Source organism: Sinohyriopsis cumingii, chromosome 1 (assembly GCF_028554795.1).
Source record: "Sinohyriopsis cumingii isolate HCF-2022 chromosome 1, ASM2855479v2, whole genome shotgun sequence".
In the NCBI taxonomy this organism is placed as follows: domain Eukaryota; kingdom Metazoa; phylum Mollusca; class Bivalvia; order Unionida; family Unionidae; genus Sinohyriopsis; species Sinohyriopsis cumingii.
In genome coordinates this window covers 93456077-93473908 of record NC_142961.1, presented here as the reverse complement: position 1 = coordinate 93473908, position 17832 = coordinate 93456077, and the positions used below count along the sequence as shown (strand labels likewise).

The window sequence follows — 17832 nt, the reverse complement described above, 5'->3', positions numbered from 1 at the left end:
GTGAGACAGACTTCCACTAGAAGTGTACAAGGGAAATGGAGAATTTTCATACAATAGTGTGAGTTTGAACACATTTCAGTAGTAACACATCAATATTTCAATTGCTAAATCCCTCTTTGATGAGAAACAGTTAACACCAATCATATTAAATGGCAGCACTTCCATAATCTATGATATACTCCATCATCATGGAAGATTGGATATGAAACAAGACCTATCTAATCTGCTCTCAGTTTCAGGTAAACAAGTCCAAAAGTGTTGGCTTTGTGCCCAGATGGAATCAGTCATGTGTGCTAACCTGGTTGAAATAAGATACCTTTGAACTGTAGTAGAGGGCGTCATCAGTTTTTCTCTCAGATAAGACCTGCTTCTTACTTGTACTAGTGATGACATGCAGAATGAGCAAAATACATACTTTACCCATTCATGTGAACTACTTGCAGTTCTAACAGGATGTATTACTATTACTAATGATGGCCTCTGGTTCAGTTTATAAGAACAGGCTTCTGTTCTTCGGAAATCAGACTTTTGTAGTGCAGTCCCTTTTATGCTGGACACTTCACCTCAGTGTCATCTATAGGACCCAATTTGAGCTCAAAATTGGACCTTACATTAAGGTTCAAGGTGGTGCGTTGAAGGAGATAATGCCTCATTATCCCTCAAAGAGGGAAATTATGACATATCAGCACAGACGCTTTCATCCTGGATAAAATGTGTTATTCATTCCAAACATTTGGGAAATATACCCAGATAAAATGAATTTGCTATGTATTTTGACAACAAGGTTATTTCAGTTGCCACAAGCATTGCTTTTGAGCGAAACTGTTTGTAAACATTACTCATGCCATGGGATAGAGATCATGTCTGCTTTCTCCAGTTTTCATTACAGATATCTTTCATCCCAAAAGGTTCATTTTGACCTGTTGGAACCTATAGCCATGGCACAGCAGTTTACCTTCCTGGTTCATTCGACAGCTTAATTAAGCTGTGGCTATACAACTTTTGCTGGATTTGTAGGAGGGAAAAATTTCCGTCTTGAAGCTGCTTGCCAGTGTGGAATCTTTTCTCCAGTCAGGTTATCTAGAAGCTGTCTCACATACCTTAGGGGACCAGAGACAGCCTCATGAGGGTACGAGGGTGAAACTACGTCCACCCTTTACCTATGATCTGAAGGTGTTATGATCGGGTAACATATTGAATAAGAAACTATTTTTTTCTAGTAATATATATTTTTTCAATAGTATTTACCTCATCATAATATACATATGTGCTCTTAGCTTGCCCAGTTACATCCATACAGAGAGCAGACCGTCCACTCCTGTAGTAACTGAAGTATTCACAGGATTTCATGCCAATCCTTATTATCAAAAGGTGATCACTATAACTGTTACCTAGATGATAAAAAGTTTTAGGTAGCACTCTACAGTTTAATATCTTGCACATGGTGAAATTTTTAAAGAAAAAGAATCTCTGAGGTGTTCCTCACTGGTTATGTTCGCTATTTAGCATTGTTAAAAGAACTTTGTTTTGGTGTATGATTGATGGGTATAATTTGGATTGTAGAGTATATAACTTGGTCATAGTTCAGATGTGCACCTATAAACAAAGTCTGTTTTGCTTGGTCATTTCACTTTATGGACTTCAGAGATATAAAAAGCCAATAACTTTTTTCACTCTTTATATCTTTTGTATTTCATTCATTGTTCTTTCAGAAGCTGGTATTGTTTAGTCTGGCAAAATTTGTTTTCACTATTTTAATAACTGCTAAATTTAATATACCAGTATTTTAAGTAAATTCAGGCTGATTTTTCAAGCACATGGGAGCAGCCATTTTGTTTAGTTGGATGCTTAGATCATATACAGTTTCCACAAGTACAATATTCAGAATTTTAGCCACAGTAAATGACAGTAACACAGAGGTATGCCAACATTCTCTCCATTGTGCATTTTGAAAATACAAACAACTTCACCTTACACCTGTCACTCTCTCAGATGTTTGTAATATCTGTAGAGTGTCCCCTTATACTGGAAGCATTGGATTTGCAGGGTAATAGTAGCTGTCCTGAGCAGAGGTGCACATTATCCTTCCATCATTTCAGGATGCCAGTGGATAGTGTTTCCGAATGTGATATAGAAACTAAGAGAATCTGATTGTCGCCAAGTCCTAAATGCGCCATCATTCATATTACTGTGTCATTACCTGTCACTGTTTTTGTTTGTGAGTAAATGATGCTGTCGATACTCGCTTATCGCAGTTGAGATTGATTTACAGGTGAGTATAGTTCGTAGTTATATACATTTATTACTCATTGTAATCCTGTTCATGAGAGCCACAAAATAGTAATGTTACAAGGTCACCTTGTACTAATACATTTTACAAGCATTATAGGGTAAATTGTACACAAAACCACCTACAACAATACTACTAAATTATGTCAAACCACTTTATACTTTATTTTCAATGATGAAGAACTAGAATTAAGGTAAATAAATTTAGATATAATACGTCAGTGTAATGGAATTTATGATCATGCCTGCATTTTATGGAGCGGGGGAGGAGTTATACTGAGAAGCTTAGTAACAAGGGAGAGCTGTATCTTGCAGCATGGTCTGTACTATACAGATATTTTGGTGAATCCAGATTCTTCACTAAATTCATGGAAATTTCACATTCATAAAAAATTAGAAATCTGAAGTACATTTTTATGCATTTCAGTAAATTTGATCTCGACTTCATCCAGATCATTCCGAGCTTTCATGATCCAGGCAAGAAGGACAAACAGCACTGCATCAACCATCGAGCCCATTGGTCACTTTATTCCCCTGGAAAACAGAGAGCAGTTTGAACAGCAGTGTACCAGTCCAACTGGGCTAGGGGTAATTGTAATCCTCATTTTGTTATGTATGGATTAGATGTATTATTCCTAGTGTTGTAATAATTAATCAATTTTGTCAATGAATTGGTCATATTCATTGAAATAACCAGTGAATCATTTATTTTGTTTTTAGATTGTTTTGGTTCAAATTCAGTTTTGTACTGTTCCTGCAAGAAATTATCTCAACAGATTAATTGATTATTTATTGCTTTGTCGATTGGTTAGCATGATTGATCATGAAATTTTATGTTGTTCCCAACAATAGTTTTTCTAATAGTGTTGTACAAAGATAGAAAAAAAAAAGACAATATGCAGTGAGATCTCTTCAGAAAATTTGGATAGGAGAGTGGAATTTTCCCAAAGGACCTAATTTCTTCAGCACAAGTTCATAAAAAAAAATAAAAATTCGCAGGATCCTATGCATGTTAAGTTAAATGTTTGGTTTTATTTGGTTTGATGATTTCTGGCACAGACAAGCAGTTTAGGGTATATGGGCTAAAGCTGTACTGATGTGACTTTTTGCCGATTATGCCGATTATTAAATTATCAATACCGTATGAGACCGATTATTTCATTATTTGTTTTATAACAATGGCTGGTTCAGAAACATAAACCTATTAGTGTAGTGCAAGCAGATATTTTGCCCTGTAAGTTATAACAAGGTTGTTAATGCGGCAAGTGAATTTGAACTAAACCGGATAAGAAGTACATGGCTATTTATAGAAAGCAACCATCACACAAAACATAAAACTTTAAATATTTTAAAACACTGATACAACTTATGGTTTGCCAACTCAAGATCTAAATGAATGAAAATGTATTAAGCTAGTCTTTTAACTTACATTCATTGATGCAGGTCGCCGTTACTAGATTTCAATAAATGACTGAAAATTTTAATAACGATAGCCCAATAATAATTAAAAATTAATAATATGCATGCTTTAAGACTAAAGTTAGACATCACTGTACGCTGGCTGCAGCTAATACTGAAAGCCTAGTTTAGGTAGGTTGTATTTAAACAATAGTAACATTTCTCCCTTCTTGCCAAGTAACGATCCACGACGATCCAAAATAATCTGGCCTGCGCCACTAAACAGCTGCTCACTCGGAATGCTTGATTCTGGTGCAGACAAATAGCATCTAGCTAATTTGGTCAAGTAGGGGAACTGAAACCTGTGTGTGTTCCACCAGCCTTATATGTCTTCTTCTCATGGCAGCAGAGGGCTGGCCAGATACAATTAAAGCATCACATAAACAGCATCATTATCGTGGCTTGTTTCGTTGATGGTATGGACAGGTTTGTCACAGGCCACAGAAAACAAATCTTAGAGATGCGACGTTGATGGTCCAGTGGCATCTGTTTCAGTTTCAGATTTTCTTTTTTTGGTTGAGGGTTCCTCCTGCTTGTCAGCTGACACAACTATGATGCATTCTGCTCTAAGCCATCCTATGGATCTGGTCACAAGTAATTCTTCGCTGAATAGATGTTGTTTAAATCATGGATGCAAGATGGTGGCCAAGACAATCTTCTTGTTGCTAGCAATGTCAGCAAAGTGTGTGTTCAGTGACGTCAACATATCACGGCGCAATGGCTGAATACCTTGACTCACTTCATGCTCTCGAGCCAGCAACATTCGGAGCATTTTCAGCATAGGAAGAATGATGGATACTGATGTTTGGCTATCTTTTGCTTCCTTGGCAATGTCTGGGAATGGGCCTAACATGTCCACAATATTGTTAATCAAGACCCACTGTTGGGCTATTAGGCTAGGCAGGTCATAGAGAGTATCATAAGCCCCCAAGACTTGCTTTTGTTCATATAATGAAACCAACATATTGTATGTAGAATTCCAACGTGTCTGGACATCCTGTATGAGCTTCTTATGGGCGACGCCAATTTTTTCCTGCTGCTCTTTGAGCTGCTGTTGTGCCAGGATGGAGTGCCGGAACTTGCAGATTATGGATCGCGAGATCGCCAAAACATCTTTGACAGCTTGTTGCGACAGAATGCCATCACTTACAATGAGCTGCAGCATGTCTGAAAAACAGCTGATGCTGTCCATTTCAGCCAGACACTTTGCTTTAACCATGTTTGCACCTCCATCACACAGAAGAACATGGATTTGAGTTTTGGGAATATTGTATTCCTCACATAATTTGTCCAGTTTGCTTGCCAAATATTCTCCTGTCATCATTGAGAGGAGATGCTGCTAAAATCACCTGTTTCCGCTGAAAGTCTTCCATCAGTTAATGGGCCGTAAGACTCAACAAGGCTATGCCGATGGATGTGTCTGACCACGCATCAGAGGTCAAACTAAGGTCATATTGGACAGAAACTAAATCACGCACCTTGCTTTGTATCGCCTTTTGCATGTCAGGTATCAAAGATGTGGAAAAGTACTTCCGACTTGGAATTTTATAGCGCGGTTCTGCATTGGCCATCAGACATCGAAATCCAATGTCTTCAACAACAGAAAATGGTTGCACATCTACTGCCATAAACTAATAGCTCTTGGGTCGTCAAATGCATATGGCTGCTTCCAGTCCAGCATGACGTCAATACTCAGAGTACGAGGAGTTGCTGCAGCTGTAGAGGTTAATTGCACAGCATCCTTTTCTTTTTTATCTGCCAGAAACAGGCCATTTCGATGATGTGCTTGCAGCGAAAGTCCTGGACAAGATTTGATGACGTATATTTGTAGAATCCTTTCCACCTCTGGAAATACATGCTTTGCAAAGTGTGCAGTTTGCTTTGGACTCGTCAACTGCATTTACTTTGAAGTAATTCCAGACTAAACTTGAGTGTTTTGAGTTCGACATTATGCATAGGCTTTGTAGTATATTTAATAGTGTACAATTGCTAGTCAATATTAATAATCCAATCCATTCACGCTCTTGAAACAATGTTTTAAATCAAGTATGTTGCTACTAAGTTGTCCATGTGGTTGGATGGATGCACGCACCATGCTGCGAGTTGCACGCTGAAGCAGCTCAGAAGCTGGGGTATCCAGGGGTAACGTCGCTGGTGCTGGCATGCCAATATCAATGCGGCTTAATATTTGTATGTTTGCATTCAGCTGCTTCAGTGTGTGACCGCTTTTCATTGATTAGCAGCATTGCAGGACCAGCTAAAGAACAGATTAACTTTAGTGAGTCATAGTTTCATAGTAGTTGGAAATTTTGCTAGCTATCTAATCTGCCTAGCTATCTGCTAATGTGTATGCTGGAAGTTCAACAGCCACACAAGGCCTCATCGGCTGGTTGGCTGCTGTGATTGGGATGAGTGCATGATTGATATTGATAATTTGTTGTGTTCAGACAATCAGCGATAGTTTACAGCAAAATGTGTTAAAAAGTATTTACTTTGAAGAATATTTTCTTTCATTTAACCCTAAATCAGATGTGTATTCCTTAATTTAAACTATTTAATTCTGATTTAAAATTCAAGCCATGTCAAGATGAATGTTACGATTGAATTTATATTTTGGAAATTTGTTTACATCGGCACCGATTATTTCTGCCGTTAACAATTATACCGATTGTTCTAACAGTCGGCTCGATTATGAGTCTGGCCGATTAATTGATATAGCTTTAATATGGGCTGAAGCTTATAGAGTAAAATGCCATGTCAAAGAAACAGTCATGGTACCTGATCTGGGCTATTTCAAAGGTCACCATGTATATAAATACAGTTGTTATAAAAAAATTAAAAGTTTGAGTTTATTTTCAGTTGAGCCAAATAATGGAAGATGCAAGTCATCAACAAATAAACATTTTACTTTTCTTCTTGATTGCAGTCTTTCACATAAACTTAAGTGGCAGCTGTTACTATTTGATTGCAGGTAGAAGAGACCATATATTTATTATATATTCATAATGAGATTTTGAAGTATATCTGAGAAAGAACAGTTGCATTGCCATAGTGGTGATGTCACTTTTGGAACTATTTTCCTTTTTTGTTTACAAAGTATATCTGTCCTTGTGCATGTTATTCTGACTTGTATTTTTATATTTTAGCCTATTTCATTTCTTCTTTTCCTTCTCTCCCTCCCTTCCTCTCTCTCTCCATATCAGGAAGAACTATTCGTAAAATGTGTCAAGACTGTTGGCCCTTTAAGCAGTGTATCCCCTAGAGGTGCAAGATTGAGAGTCAAAAATACCCTTGATGTCAGAACGGGGGGTCAGACTGAGTAAAATGCAAACTTTGTTATGAAAAATAGGGGTCATATTAAAATTTGGGGGTCTCTGAAGCACAAATGAGCAAATGAGGGTAAAAGGAAAAACTGCCTCTAGTTTACATTTATGTAATCAATGAGGTGTCATTGTGAATACCAAAAGATTAACCCCAAACAAAAAAGTAGGCATCAGGTATTATAATTTTATAGTTTTCCACATGAATCATGCAAATTGTTATGACCTGTTGCTGTTTGATATTCTGTGTCACCCACATATTATCATATACCTGTTACACTCAGTGACAAATAGTACAAATTTTAAGAAAAGTAATAAAATTGCATAAGTGGTGATTTTCACTCTCAGCACAATCATGATCTTGTCTGAAAATTTTGGAGAGATCAGCATTGTTGAGTGTTGAATGCAGCCTGAAATTAAGTTACAATCAAAATTCAGGTACATCATCTGTTACATACTGGCCATAATTTGACCTGTAATGCTAAAACACAATTTTTTTTCACCAAACACCCTTACATGGTTTTGTTTTGAAAAATATGATTTTCACTGATCATCAAATAAAAAACTTAAAAAGAAACAAACATCCAAAATACCACTTCATTTAGCATGTAGCGTGTATAAACCGTAAACAGTCCTACTTAGAAATCATGTAAAACTATCCTTTGGGCAGTTTGTCAGGAAATTGTCAAAGAAGGAAATTAAAAGACAAGAGGTCAGGTACCATATAAATGGTAAACGGTCCTACTTAGAACTCATGTTGTTGTTGTTGTTGTTGTTGTTGTAGGGTTTAACACCATTTTTCAGCACACGATAGGCTATACTTGGCAGCCAGTACTAATAGTGGAGGAAGAACCTGGGAAAACCCCAGAAAGAACCACCAACCTACAGGAAGCTACAGGCAAGCTTTCTCACATATCCACATTAGCCGAATCCGAGACTCTAGCCCACGCAGACAGAGGTGAGATGGCAGTGATCCGTAACGAAGAGCGCTTTAGACCACTCTGCCACTCGGGGCCCAGAACTCATGTAACACTATCCTTGGGGCAGTTTGCCAGCAAATTGTCAAAGAGGCAGTTAAAAGGCAAAGAGGTCTGGTACTCTATAAACAAGCACTATTCCACATATTATTTGGCTGATAATAGCTTCTGTAATGTGTTAAGTACTTTGAAGACTGCAGTAGGGGAGCCCATAGTGCTAATTTGCATAGGTAAAGTTCATCAATCAAGGATATACTAGATGAGTGTTGAAGAACAAAAGTTATTACATATCATTGCCTTGAAAGAAAATATTTTAAGCAATCTGTATTAGAAATTATTGGCAATAGCAGCAATATTTCTTTGAAGTTGGTAGTTACTTCATATATAAAACACAAAGCATGATTATTTCAGTCATTAGAATAGTGTTTGATTCGTTTTCAATATGATACAGGAAGCAGTACATCTTCACAGAGCATGCATATCCCAGGAAAAATAAATTTCAGAAGTCCTGGTTGGAGGAGTTTTTCTTTGTGAAGCACAGCAGCAGTGGGGGGGGGGGGCATTTAATTCTTTGCACATACTGCGAACAACGTGTGAGAATTAGTCATTCTGGGGTGTATGACGTTTGTCAAAATAGCAGCAACACCTGTAATATATCTGACACACTAAATTGAACATTCAGATTAGTTCTCTGTATTATTATTAGTTTCCTTAATTTTGTTAAAATGCTATTAATTGACCCATTTTTTTCAAGATGATTTTTGCCATGAAATAGATTGACTGAAAAACAGTATAAAAGATGCACTTACTTTCACAGTTGATTTTTGTTGATAAAGTGTTAATGCATGTCCTAGACAGAGGCATTTATTACTGCTGTATTACCTGTAAAACCCTCATTAAACTTGAAGATAGTATGTCCCCTACTCCCCCAATCCCTTTTTCCTCAATGAAATGTCATGCATATTAATTGTTTTATAGAGACCAGCATATCTCATGATCAGACTGCATCAGGTAGAGTTCTGACAATGCTAACATTATGATTGTCAATAACACTTAGTTCTGACCTAGTGTTGTTGTCAAATTTACCCCCCTCTGAAAGTTTCCGGGGGAGGCGGGAGAATTGGCTCACTGATTTTTTTCCCATGGGGAAAGAATCAGCTAGCCAGTTCTTTCCCAGGGGGAAACAACTGGCAGGCCAATTCTTTCTGCCTCCAGCTAAAAGCACCCCCTCCCCCAGGAAGAATTACCTTGGTGATTCTTTCCCCACCTTCAACTATACCTTTTATACATTAGAACAATTATTTAGCAAAACTAAATTTATAAAAACACCCTCTAAAATGAATTTGTTTTTAAAACCAACCATACTAAAATAAATATTTATGTTACAACATACCATATTAATAAAAAAATATATTTATGCCATTTCTTCATTGAGCGGATTTATGTTTTTATTATTTTGTTAGATTTTACATATAATCAGAATATAAAATAAAAAACTATAAGTTCTCACTTGGAAGAAATATGATTGTCCCATGTTGTCACTATTAGCATGTGTAAAGTTAAATAATTTTGTATTTTATTGAAATTGCTAATTAAAAAGAAAACAATAAGAAGCTTGCAGATAAATTTTTCTCAAGTATTCTCAAGGTGATCCCTTACTGTATGTATATTAAAGGAAAGAGTGACAGGTGTGATGATTACATGTGAATGTTATTGTTGTAACTGATATTTTGGGTGTTCACGGGATCAGGGAAGGTGGTGTCATTTGAAATACATATACACCCATGTAACTTGTATATTGCAAAACCCACCCAAAATGTCATATGTTGTTGACATAGTAATTATCACAGGTAATTCCAGGTGTTACATGGAACAGTAATATTGAGTTAAATACTGTGTGGGCAACTGATGCTGAGATTATGGGTGCAGCATCACTTATCCAAAGACATTTATGTGTACAGTGCTAGTGGATCAAATTCCAAAAGAGTTGAACAGTATGACTGGTTGCGGTACCTAGCATCCTTTTCCTTGGACATTTTCACTCAGTCTGGAATTTATTTACAAAACCTTGCAAATGACCATTTTCATGTAGTGTTAGGTTGCTAAAAAGAAGCATGAACATGAATTAAAATTCAAAAGTCTTATGCTGTGTAAGTTAATTTTGAAAGGATATTAGTCTGAAATTGTAATCTGTAATAATGTAAAGGCACATTTGAAATAAACCCTTTGTGAGATTTTGTTAAATGAACCATTACATGTATTATATTTCACATGTGGGCCTTAAGCAGATTAGGAAAGAGTTCATTAATGAAAAGAAACCAGTTGGTTGTAGTGGGGAAAGAATCAGCTAGCTGATTAAGTTTTACTTGCAACCCTCATTGTTATACATTGGTATGACTTTGGTCATTTTGTCATTGGGTTCATAGTAATGCTTTGTTATATTGGGAATCATGTTATGACAAGGTATATTACTTGACACAGATTATCTGTAGGAATCAAAATAAAGCATGTGATAATGTTCTAGATGTATATGGATGATAATTGGTTATTTAATATCCATATCATTGGATGATTCAGAAATTTCAGTGGATTGTTATGGAAGCATAGTAGTGTGAGCTGAAAGTATATCAGCATCACTGACAGGTCATTATGGCTACTAATGATAATATTAATTGCCAAATCGTGTCCATTTTGTTATAGTGGTCACTCTTACTTATTCATTTCTGTCATCCTTTTAATGTATGTAGCAGTGTCACAACATGTTTTATCTAAATTGTCAGATATATTCAACAATGACATAGAGCAAATTAAAGAATCACAAATTGAATGAGGTACAGTATTCACATTGTCAGTGGCTTTCATATAAATAGCTGTCAGCTGTTAGCCTAATATGCTGATTATAGGGAGATATTGAGTTTTAAATTGGTTATTGTATTCCTTGTACACATTTGCAAATTTTGGTAAGAGTTGCAACCTTACTTTGTAAACTAATTTAAGTGTGCTGTTTATAACAGACTACCAGGGTATACTATCATTAGTATTTCTTCCTGTTATAAACATCAAAATGTTACATCATTTATCATAAATGGTTTCCAGGATATTTTAACAAAAGTGAACACCAAAACCTTTGCACAGAATATCAACTAGTTGTCTTCGAATTCTATTAAAGGGACTTTCTACATCATATCCTTGACAAAATTTTATTTTGTTTGCCTCGAGAGATTTTTCTTTTATTATCAGTATCAGAGAATGACATCAGATTATCATAAAAAGCAACTTTCCTTAATGACAACACATTTAGTACTGACCCATCATGATGTTTGCTCACTTTTACAGAGGGATCTCAGCCCTTAATATAGTTCATGTAAATTCTGTACAAGTAGATATTTTCTCAACAGCTTATGTTCATCCTTTCCCTAATTTTATGCAAAACTGATACATTTTCAGATGTCTCGGAAACGCTTAATTACGCATATTGGGATGCAGAAAATAACATATGCAGGAGTCCTCCGTACACAATCAATAGCTGGGTGTCAAATGCAAAACCTTGCCAGTCCTGCTTCAAGCACTTGCTGAGCGGGAAAATGTGTTGATCAATTGATAATTTATCTCTGCTAATATTTACAATGACAGAATTCAGTGGCAGAAAGACTCCCAGATGTGCATGTTGTCATTATTACAGTACATCAAAAGAACATGAGGCAGACTAGCTGCTGACTGGTGGGAAAATGTGCTGATATTTACAGTGACTGAATTCAGAGGGAGAAGGACCCAGAGATGAACATGTGGTCATTATAAGAGTACATCAAATGAACAACTTTAGCTTTTATTATTGTGTCAGTTTCCGAGTGTAGCCAAACAAGTAGTGCATGTGACCTAAAAATCAAGACACATTGAGTCTTAGACAGAATGCCATTTGCAAATTTGGATAAATATATATTTTTTGGGGTAAATGGTAAATTGAATAAGAATGTAATGAGATTCAGAAGATTGTTTAACTTGCTAGAACTGATAGTTTCAGATGGAACAATGTAAGAAAGTGAGTGATCCCTGGCTTAGTGTTTGGAATAAGACTTTTCCTTGGATTGACAAAATTCAGTCTCACTCTGATGGACAAACAAGAGGTGTAAAGAATTTGGAAAAGTAAACCCAGTGGCAACAAGTGGTTTTTCTCATCATGATATTTAGCCACTTCAGGTATGCACTATATGCTTCTGAGAGGGGACTGCAACTTTTGCTGGTGGAACTCTTATTTTTACCAAAATGGGAGTCCTGGACAACTAATTTTAAAATCCTAGTGAGACCCCTAATTTTGGAAAATTACCTTGCTTTCTGTTTGTATTTCTTTGTACATATAAATCAACATTGATATTACAAGTGTCATTTACAATTTTGACTAGACTTTCAGTTAGTTTGATTTAAATTTATTTTTCAGACAGCTCTTGTGTACATTGGGACAAAGCCATTGACCCAAGTTCGACTGGCATGGCAGCCCCCACAGACACCTGAGGGACATATTGAGTTCAGGTATGCATGTGACTTCACTTTTTTTATCAGCAGGCTTAGTTATTACATACAGTGCAACTTTGTTTAATAATTGAATAAGGTTGGAAATATTTTGGTTTGATGGTGGCAAAATAGTTGATGATTGATTGATTAATTAGTTGGTTTTAACAGCATATCAACACATAAAAGATTAATATATTGGAGTAAAGTGCTATGCCCAGAGACACAACATGGTGGCCAACATGGCTTGGTCTAGACAGGATTTGAACACATACCATTCTGGTCACAAGCCCAACATACATGTACGCACATGCCAATGAACCATGATTGACCCATAAAATATAGTGGAAGGTGAGGTTGGGAAATACATGCATTTGGTAAAAATATGAGAGTTGGCCATCATGGAGGTTAGACTTAGGTTTATTTGATCATAGAACTGAGTACACTATGTTCTCCTTTAGCAGTGGTTGTTTGCTGCATATGAGACTTCAGCATTTACCCAAATGAAAAATACCTACTTTGTGTATCTATCAGTCAATGTATATTTATGCAAAATGGAAAACTGCAAGTGAAGTACATTAGAATCTTTGTAATCCAGCCAATAATGGACTTGAAATTTTGACTAGATTGGGCATTAAACCATCTCCCAGTTTCACTAAAATTTCTCGAATGTTTTTCTCAACTATAGATTAACATTTTCTTGTCTATAATACATTTGAAATTATAGGTATTTTTGCCAGAGTTAAAGATTGTAAAAAGGATATAAAATAACTCATAAATTGTAAAATTGTAGACCAGAGGATGATTTTATTCATTAAAAGTTGCTCAGGAATTTCTCAAATTTTAATAAATCTTAAACAGTTTTCCTTACTTGTAAATCAGTATTGATTGCAGGAGAATTTTATTATTATGACAGTATTTTGATGTCTTGATATCTGCTGGATTTAGTTAAAAATTCACTTTGCTAAACTTGACCCCCTATTTATTGAAAAATCTTAATTTTGAGGAATTAGATTTTAGATGCTTTGTTAATATATGGCCACTGTACCAAGTCAGACACAGTGTATAAAGAAAGTATAATGACTGCAGTCAGCATGAAGTGATGATTCTCAGGGATAGGAATATTCAGGCTCCATAATATTCCAGATTGACATTTATCTGTTAATATTTGTATTTTTCCCCAGAAATAACTAGTAAATGTTTTTCTTAACAGAGGACTTGAACTAGTTCATTACAGAACTGGTTCTTAATGAACTATGCAAACAACAGGAATAATAACATACAGAATAATGGCATGTCTTTTGCCATGAACATTTGCATCTCTCGTTCTGGGGTAAATGTCTTTACAAATAGAAGAGCCAAATTTGTACATTTGTCACACATGAACAAAAGCTGTCCACCCATCTTCCAGAGGATTCCATGTGTTATTGACATAAATAGTTATGCTTAGACAGAAACCTTGTGTAATCAGGTGTTTTGTGCATCCCTGTTTGAGTTGTTACACTTTTATTTTCCAGGGCCACATTTGTGGAAAATGAGAAGAATGTATGGGTGAAGGAGAAATCAGCTAGAGCAATCTATGATCCAACTCGGCCCTATCAGACCAGAAAGAATTGGCTCAATGTACCTAGTTTAACCTTCTTTCATAATCCTTCATTTACAATAAGACTTTATCATAGTTGCATGGAACATTAAATCTCATTAGTAGATATTTTACTCTTGCATCTGTAAGGTATGTGGGTATGTACTGTTTCAGGTCAAAATTCTTACGACTTTATTACCATATATACTGCATGTAAGTTAGATCCAGTTGCATACAGCATAGACCTTGACCTGCTGGCACATAATACACTGGCAGATTAGGGTTATATTGTATGTTCTACTGTTCAGTGCTAAAAAGCTGCATAGACTCGGATCTGCCAGTTGATTAGGCAGCTGGGTCTAACTTGTATGCGAGTATGTATGGTGTTGTGGTCATACTGCTGTCATGAAACTTTAAAGGAATTCATCTCTTGTTAATAATGTTTAATTCAGAAATTATCCCATTAGCTTAACATTGTTGTGGATACCAGTATCAAGTAGGAGTGACTGTAAATCACATGTGAACCACTTACTCATATGGTAAACTCATGTCAGCACTCAGGAACTTCTTACATTTGCTATATATGTATGTTTATTTTACACTGAAAGTTTATAGTAGGTACCAAGTTAATGTACAGAAAAAACCTGATAATGTTGCTATTGTTGTTTTTGGAAGTTTAATGCTATTTCTCAGTGCAAGATAGGCTATATGTGGTGGCCAGTATAAATGGTGGAGGAAGAACCTGGGGAAAAAAACATTGACCTATGGGAGCTAATGGTAAGCTTTCTCACATAACCACCTTAGCCAAGCAAGAGACTCAAACTCATGCGGACAGAGGTGAGATGACATTGATTGGTAACAGCAAGCACTTTAGACCACTTGGCCAGCTGCCCCCCTCCCCCCCCCCAATGTATAGTTGGAACTGGAAGTTTGCAGAAAATGTATATTTTATGTATGGAAAACATGCACCTTAGTAGAGAAGAAACCAATGTTTCACATGTATAAAACCAATGTTGAACATTGATGTCGTAGTAACACAGTAGGAGTTAAAAGTCATCAAGAGTTATCTGGCGAGTACTTGGTGAAATTATTTGAATACCAAGCTTAGATTTTAACTTGGAATGCAAGTTTAGATATTGTATTTCACCCAAGTTACAACTTTCAAATTTCTTGTAGTATTTTGTATAATCAAAAAGAGACAGTTAAAAACATAATGAAATTACCTGCAATGGCCTTTGAGATATTTATTTTTGAAAGTTTGAAGACCTTCTAAGTTATATTTATGAAATTTCATGAAACTATCTGCAACAGCTTTTGGCGTATTTAGGAACGGAGGGTATGGTTCTGTTTTCCAGTGTTATATGAAGATTTGTTTAAATAATCTGAAAATGTTGACAAGTTTACAAAGAAATTAACATATTTGGTTTAATGCATCATTTCATACACAAACATTAATGCATACTTCAGTTATTTCTGATATGCACATATTATGATCAGTAAGGACAACTATAGACTGCCTTTCATTGACGTGGACAGACAGGTTTGGCTACAACAGTTATTACAGAGATCAATTCATTATGAATAAAAGCACTAGGCAGAGCATCTGTATAAGATTATAACTGTTGAACCATAGTATGAATTCATCAGTGTTATTACAAGAAAAATTTGGAATTTTGCTGATATTTTTTTTTAACAGTTATCATTTGGTATCTTCACAGACCAGCAATAATGAAGATACATTTTCATGTTAATGTTGGAAGTTACATACTTTTTTGTGCAATAACTCCATCTGTCCATACTTTGTGGATAGCTTGCAGTTACTGTTAGAAAGAAGCCTGTTGATTTTAGGGTCAGTAGACCAAAGGTCAAAGTCACAGTGACTGAAAAAAGAAATGGTTTCGGCATGGTGACATTAGTCTTATATTTAGTCCTACATCACAGACTGGAACTAAACCTTGTGGAAGAAAAAAGTTTATCAATTCTGGGGTATAAAGGTCAGAGGTGAAGGTCAGTGTCAGAGTTGAAGAATGGTTTCTACACAATGACTTTAGCTCTACATTATAGACCTGGACTAAACTTCTGAAGTCACTATGACTGACAGAAGAAATATTTTTTTTTTGCACAATAGCTCTATTTCTGCACTGGAACTAAATTTTGAGGATAGCTTGCATTTGGAATAAGAAATAATCTATTCAATTTGGGATCAAAATATCATAGGTCAACATCAGTGTGACTGAAAAATGAAAAGTGTTTTTTTGCATAAAACTAATCTAAAAGTTACTGACCACATACCTTCGTCACATTTTGTGGATGTCTTACTATTTGAACAATAAAGAAGCCTATTGAATTTGTGGGTCAGAGAGTCAACGGCCAAGGGCATTGACTGAAAGAAGAAAAATGGTTTTCAAATAATAACTTTTGTTCCAGACCATATCCCTGGTGCTAAATATGTGGAGAGTTTGCTCTTAAAGAAAGAAACTTATTGAATTTGATGTTGAAAGCCCAGATGTCAAGGTCATAATAAAAAGTCTGAGAAGAAAATGACAGCTTCTGTACAGTACGTTTAGTTGTAGATCACATACCTTGTCCTCACTGAGACTAATCTTCTGAGTCAACCATGCCTTGTTAGTGTCTAAGGTCAGATTTTCAGTTATCAGCAATAATTTACACTACCCAATATATCAGCTGCTAGAGTATCCCAACAGCAGGTATAGAGCATGTCTCTTATTGGATACAATGATCATGGTTGGGTATTTATCAATGTGTAAATTTGACCTAGTCACTCACAAAGTAAATAAAATCCAAAGGACTTTATGTAAACTTGGTGAATGATTATGTAAAATTTACGCATAGATAAATACCCAACCATGATCATTTAATCCTTATAATTCCAATTTACTTCCTTTCTAACATCAGATCAGCAGATTTAATTTAAAAAAACATTCACTTTTATGTACGTGGAAGTTTTCTTTCATTAGCCTCTTAACTGCAATAGAATACATAGCCCTATCTTCGCTCGCCAAATATTCATTGATTCTTTATACAGTGATATGGGGTAGAATGTCATAGCGGGTCATGCCAGTGATATCTTGTTATGATCATTGTTTTAATATATACAAAATGGTTGTTGCTGTTAAACCAGAAATATTATCTTGTTTCTCGAAAATTACACTTGTGTATGGCACGTGTTGTTATAGCAACGTCGTTATTTTTTACGCATTTTGATCTTTCAAAAGCACAATCTTGTCCATTTTTAGTGATATCTCTTGGTTGACATATGACCCTGACCTTTAATAACCGCTGCTTTAACATGTTGTCAAGGTGAAATGCAATAATTTCTGAAGATTGGCTTCTAAAGCCTGCCATATGCATTCTTCGGCAAAAGTTGTAAGTGTTGGAGTGCAGGAAGGTCTGTGCAATTACATTGTTTTAACTTCTAATGGTCTGTTTTAATCTGTGGCTTGTCATTTTTTATCGGAAATCACAGGAGTGGGTGGGATCTTATTATTGTCAGGGTGTAAGGCATTGATATAGATAAAACTTCACATCAAATGATCTGGAAACCGGAAACCAAAAGTAGTACACAGAATTTATCAATGAGTACAAAATTCTAGATCATTATCACCTGACCGTTTACGTACATTCAAAATGTAGAAAATGCAGTCAATTCATAAAAATTGGAATTATTATGAATTGTTTT

General features: G+C 35.7%; 1 protein-coding gene across 4 annotated transcripts in view; it reads left to right on the top strand.

Moving 5' to 3' along the window:
• Positions 1 to 17832, top strand: part of LOC149807359 (ferric reductase 1-like) — a 144592-nt gene that overhangs the window by 64998 nt on the left and 61762 nt on the right. For all 4 annotated transcript variants that reach the window (XM_089965857.1, XM_089965847.1, XM_089965864.1 and 1 more), the window contains exons 3-5: positions 2717 to 2877; positions 12480 to 12571; positions 14068 to 14173. In XM_089965857.1, the coding sequence (XP_089821983.1) occupies positions 2717 to 2877; positions 12480 to 12571; positions 14068 to 14173 (359 nt within the window). The remainder of the gene's footprint in view (positions 1 to 2716; positions 2878 to 12479; positions 12572 to 14067; positions 14174 to 17832) is intronic.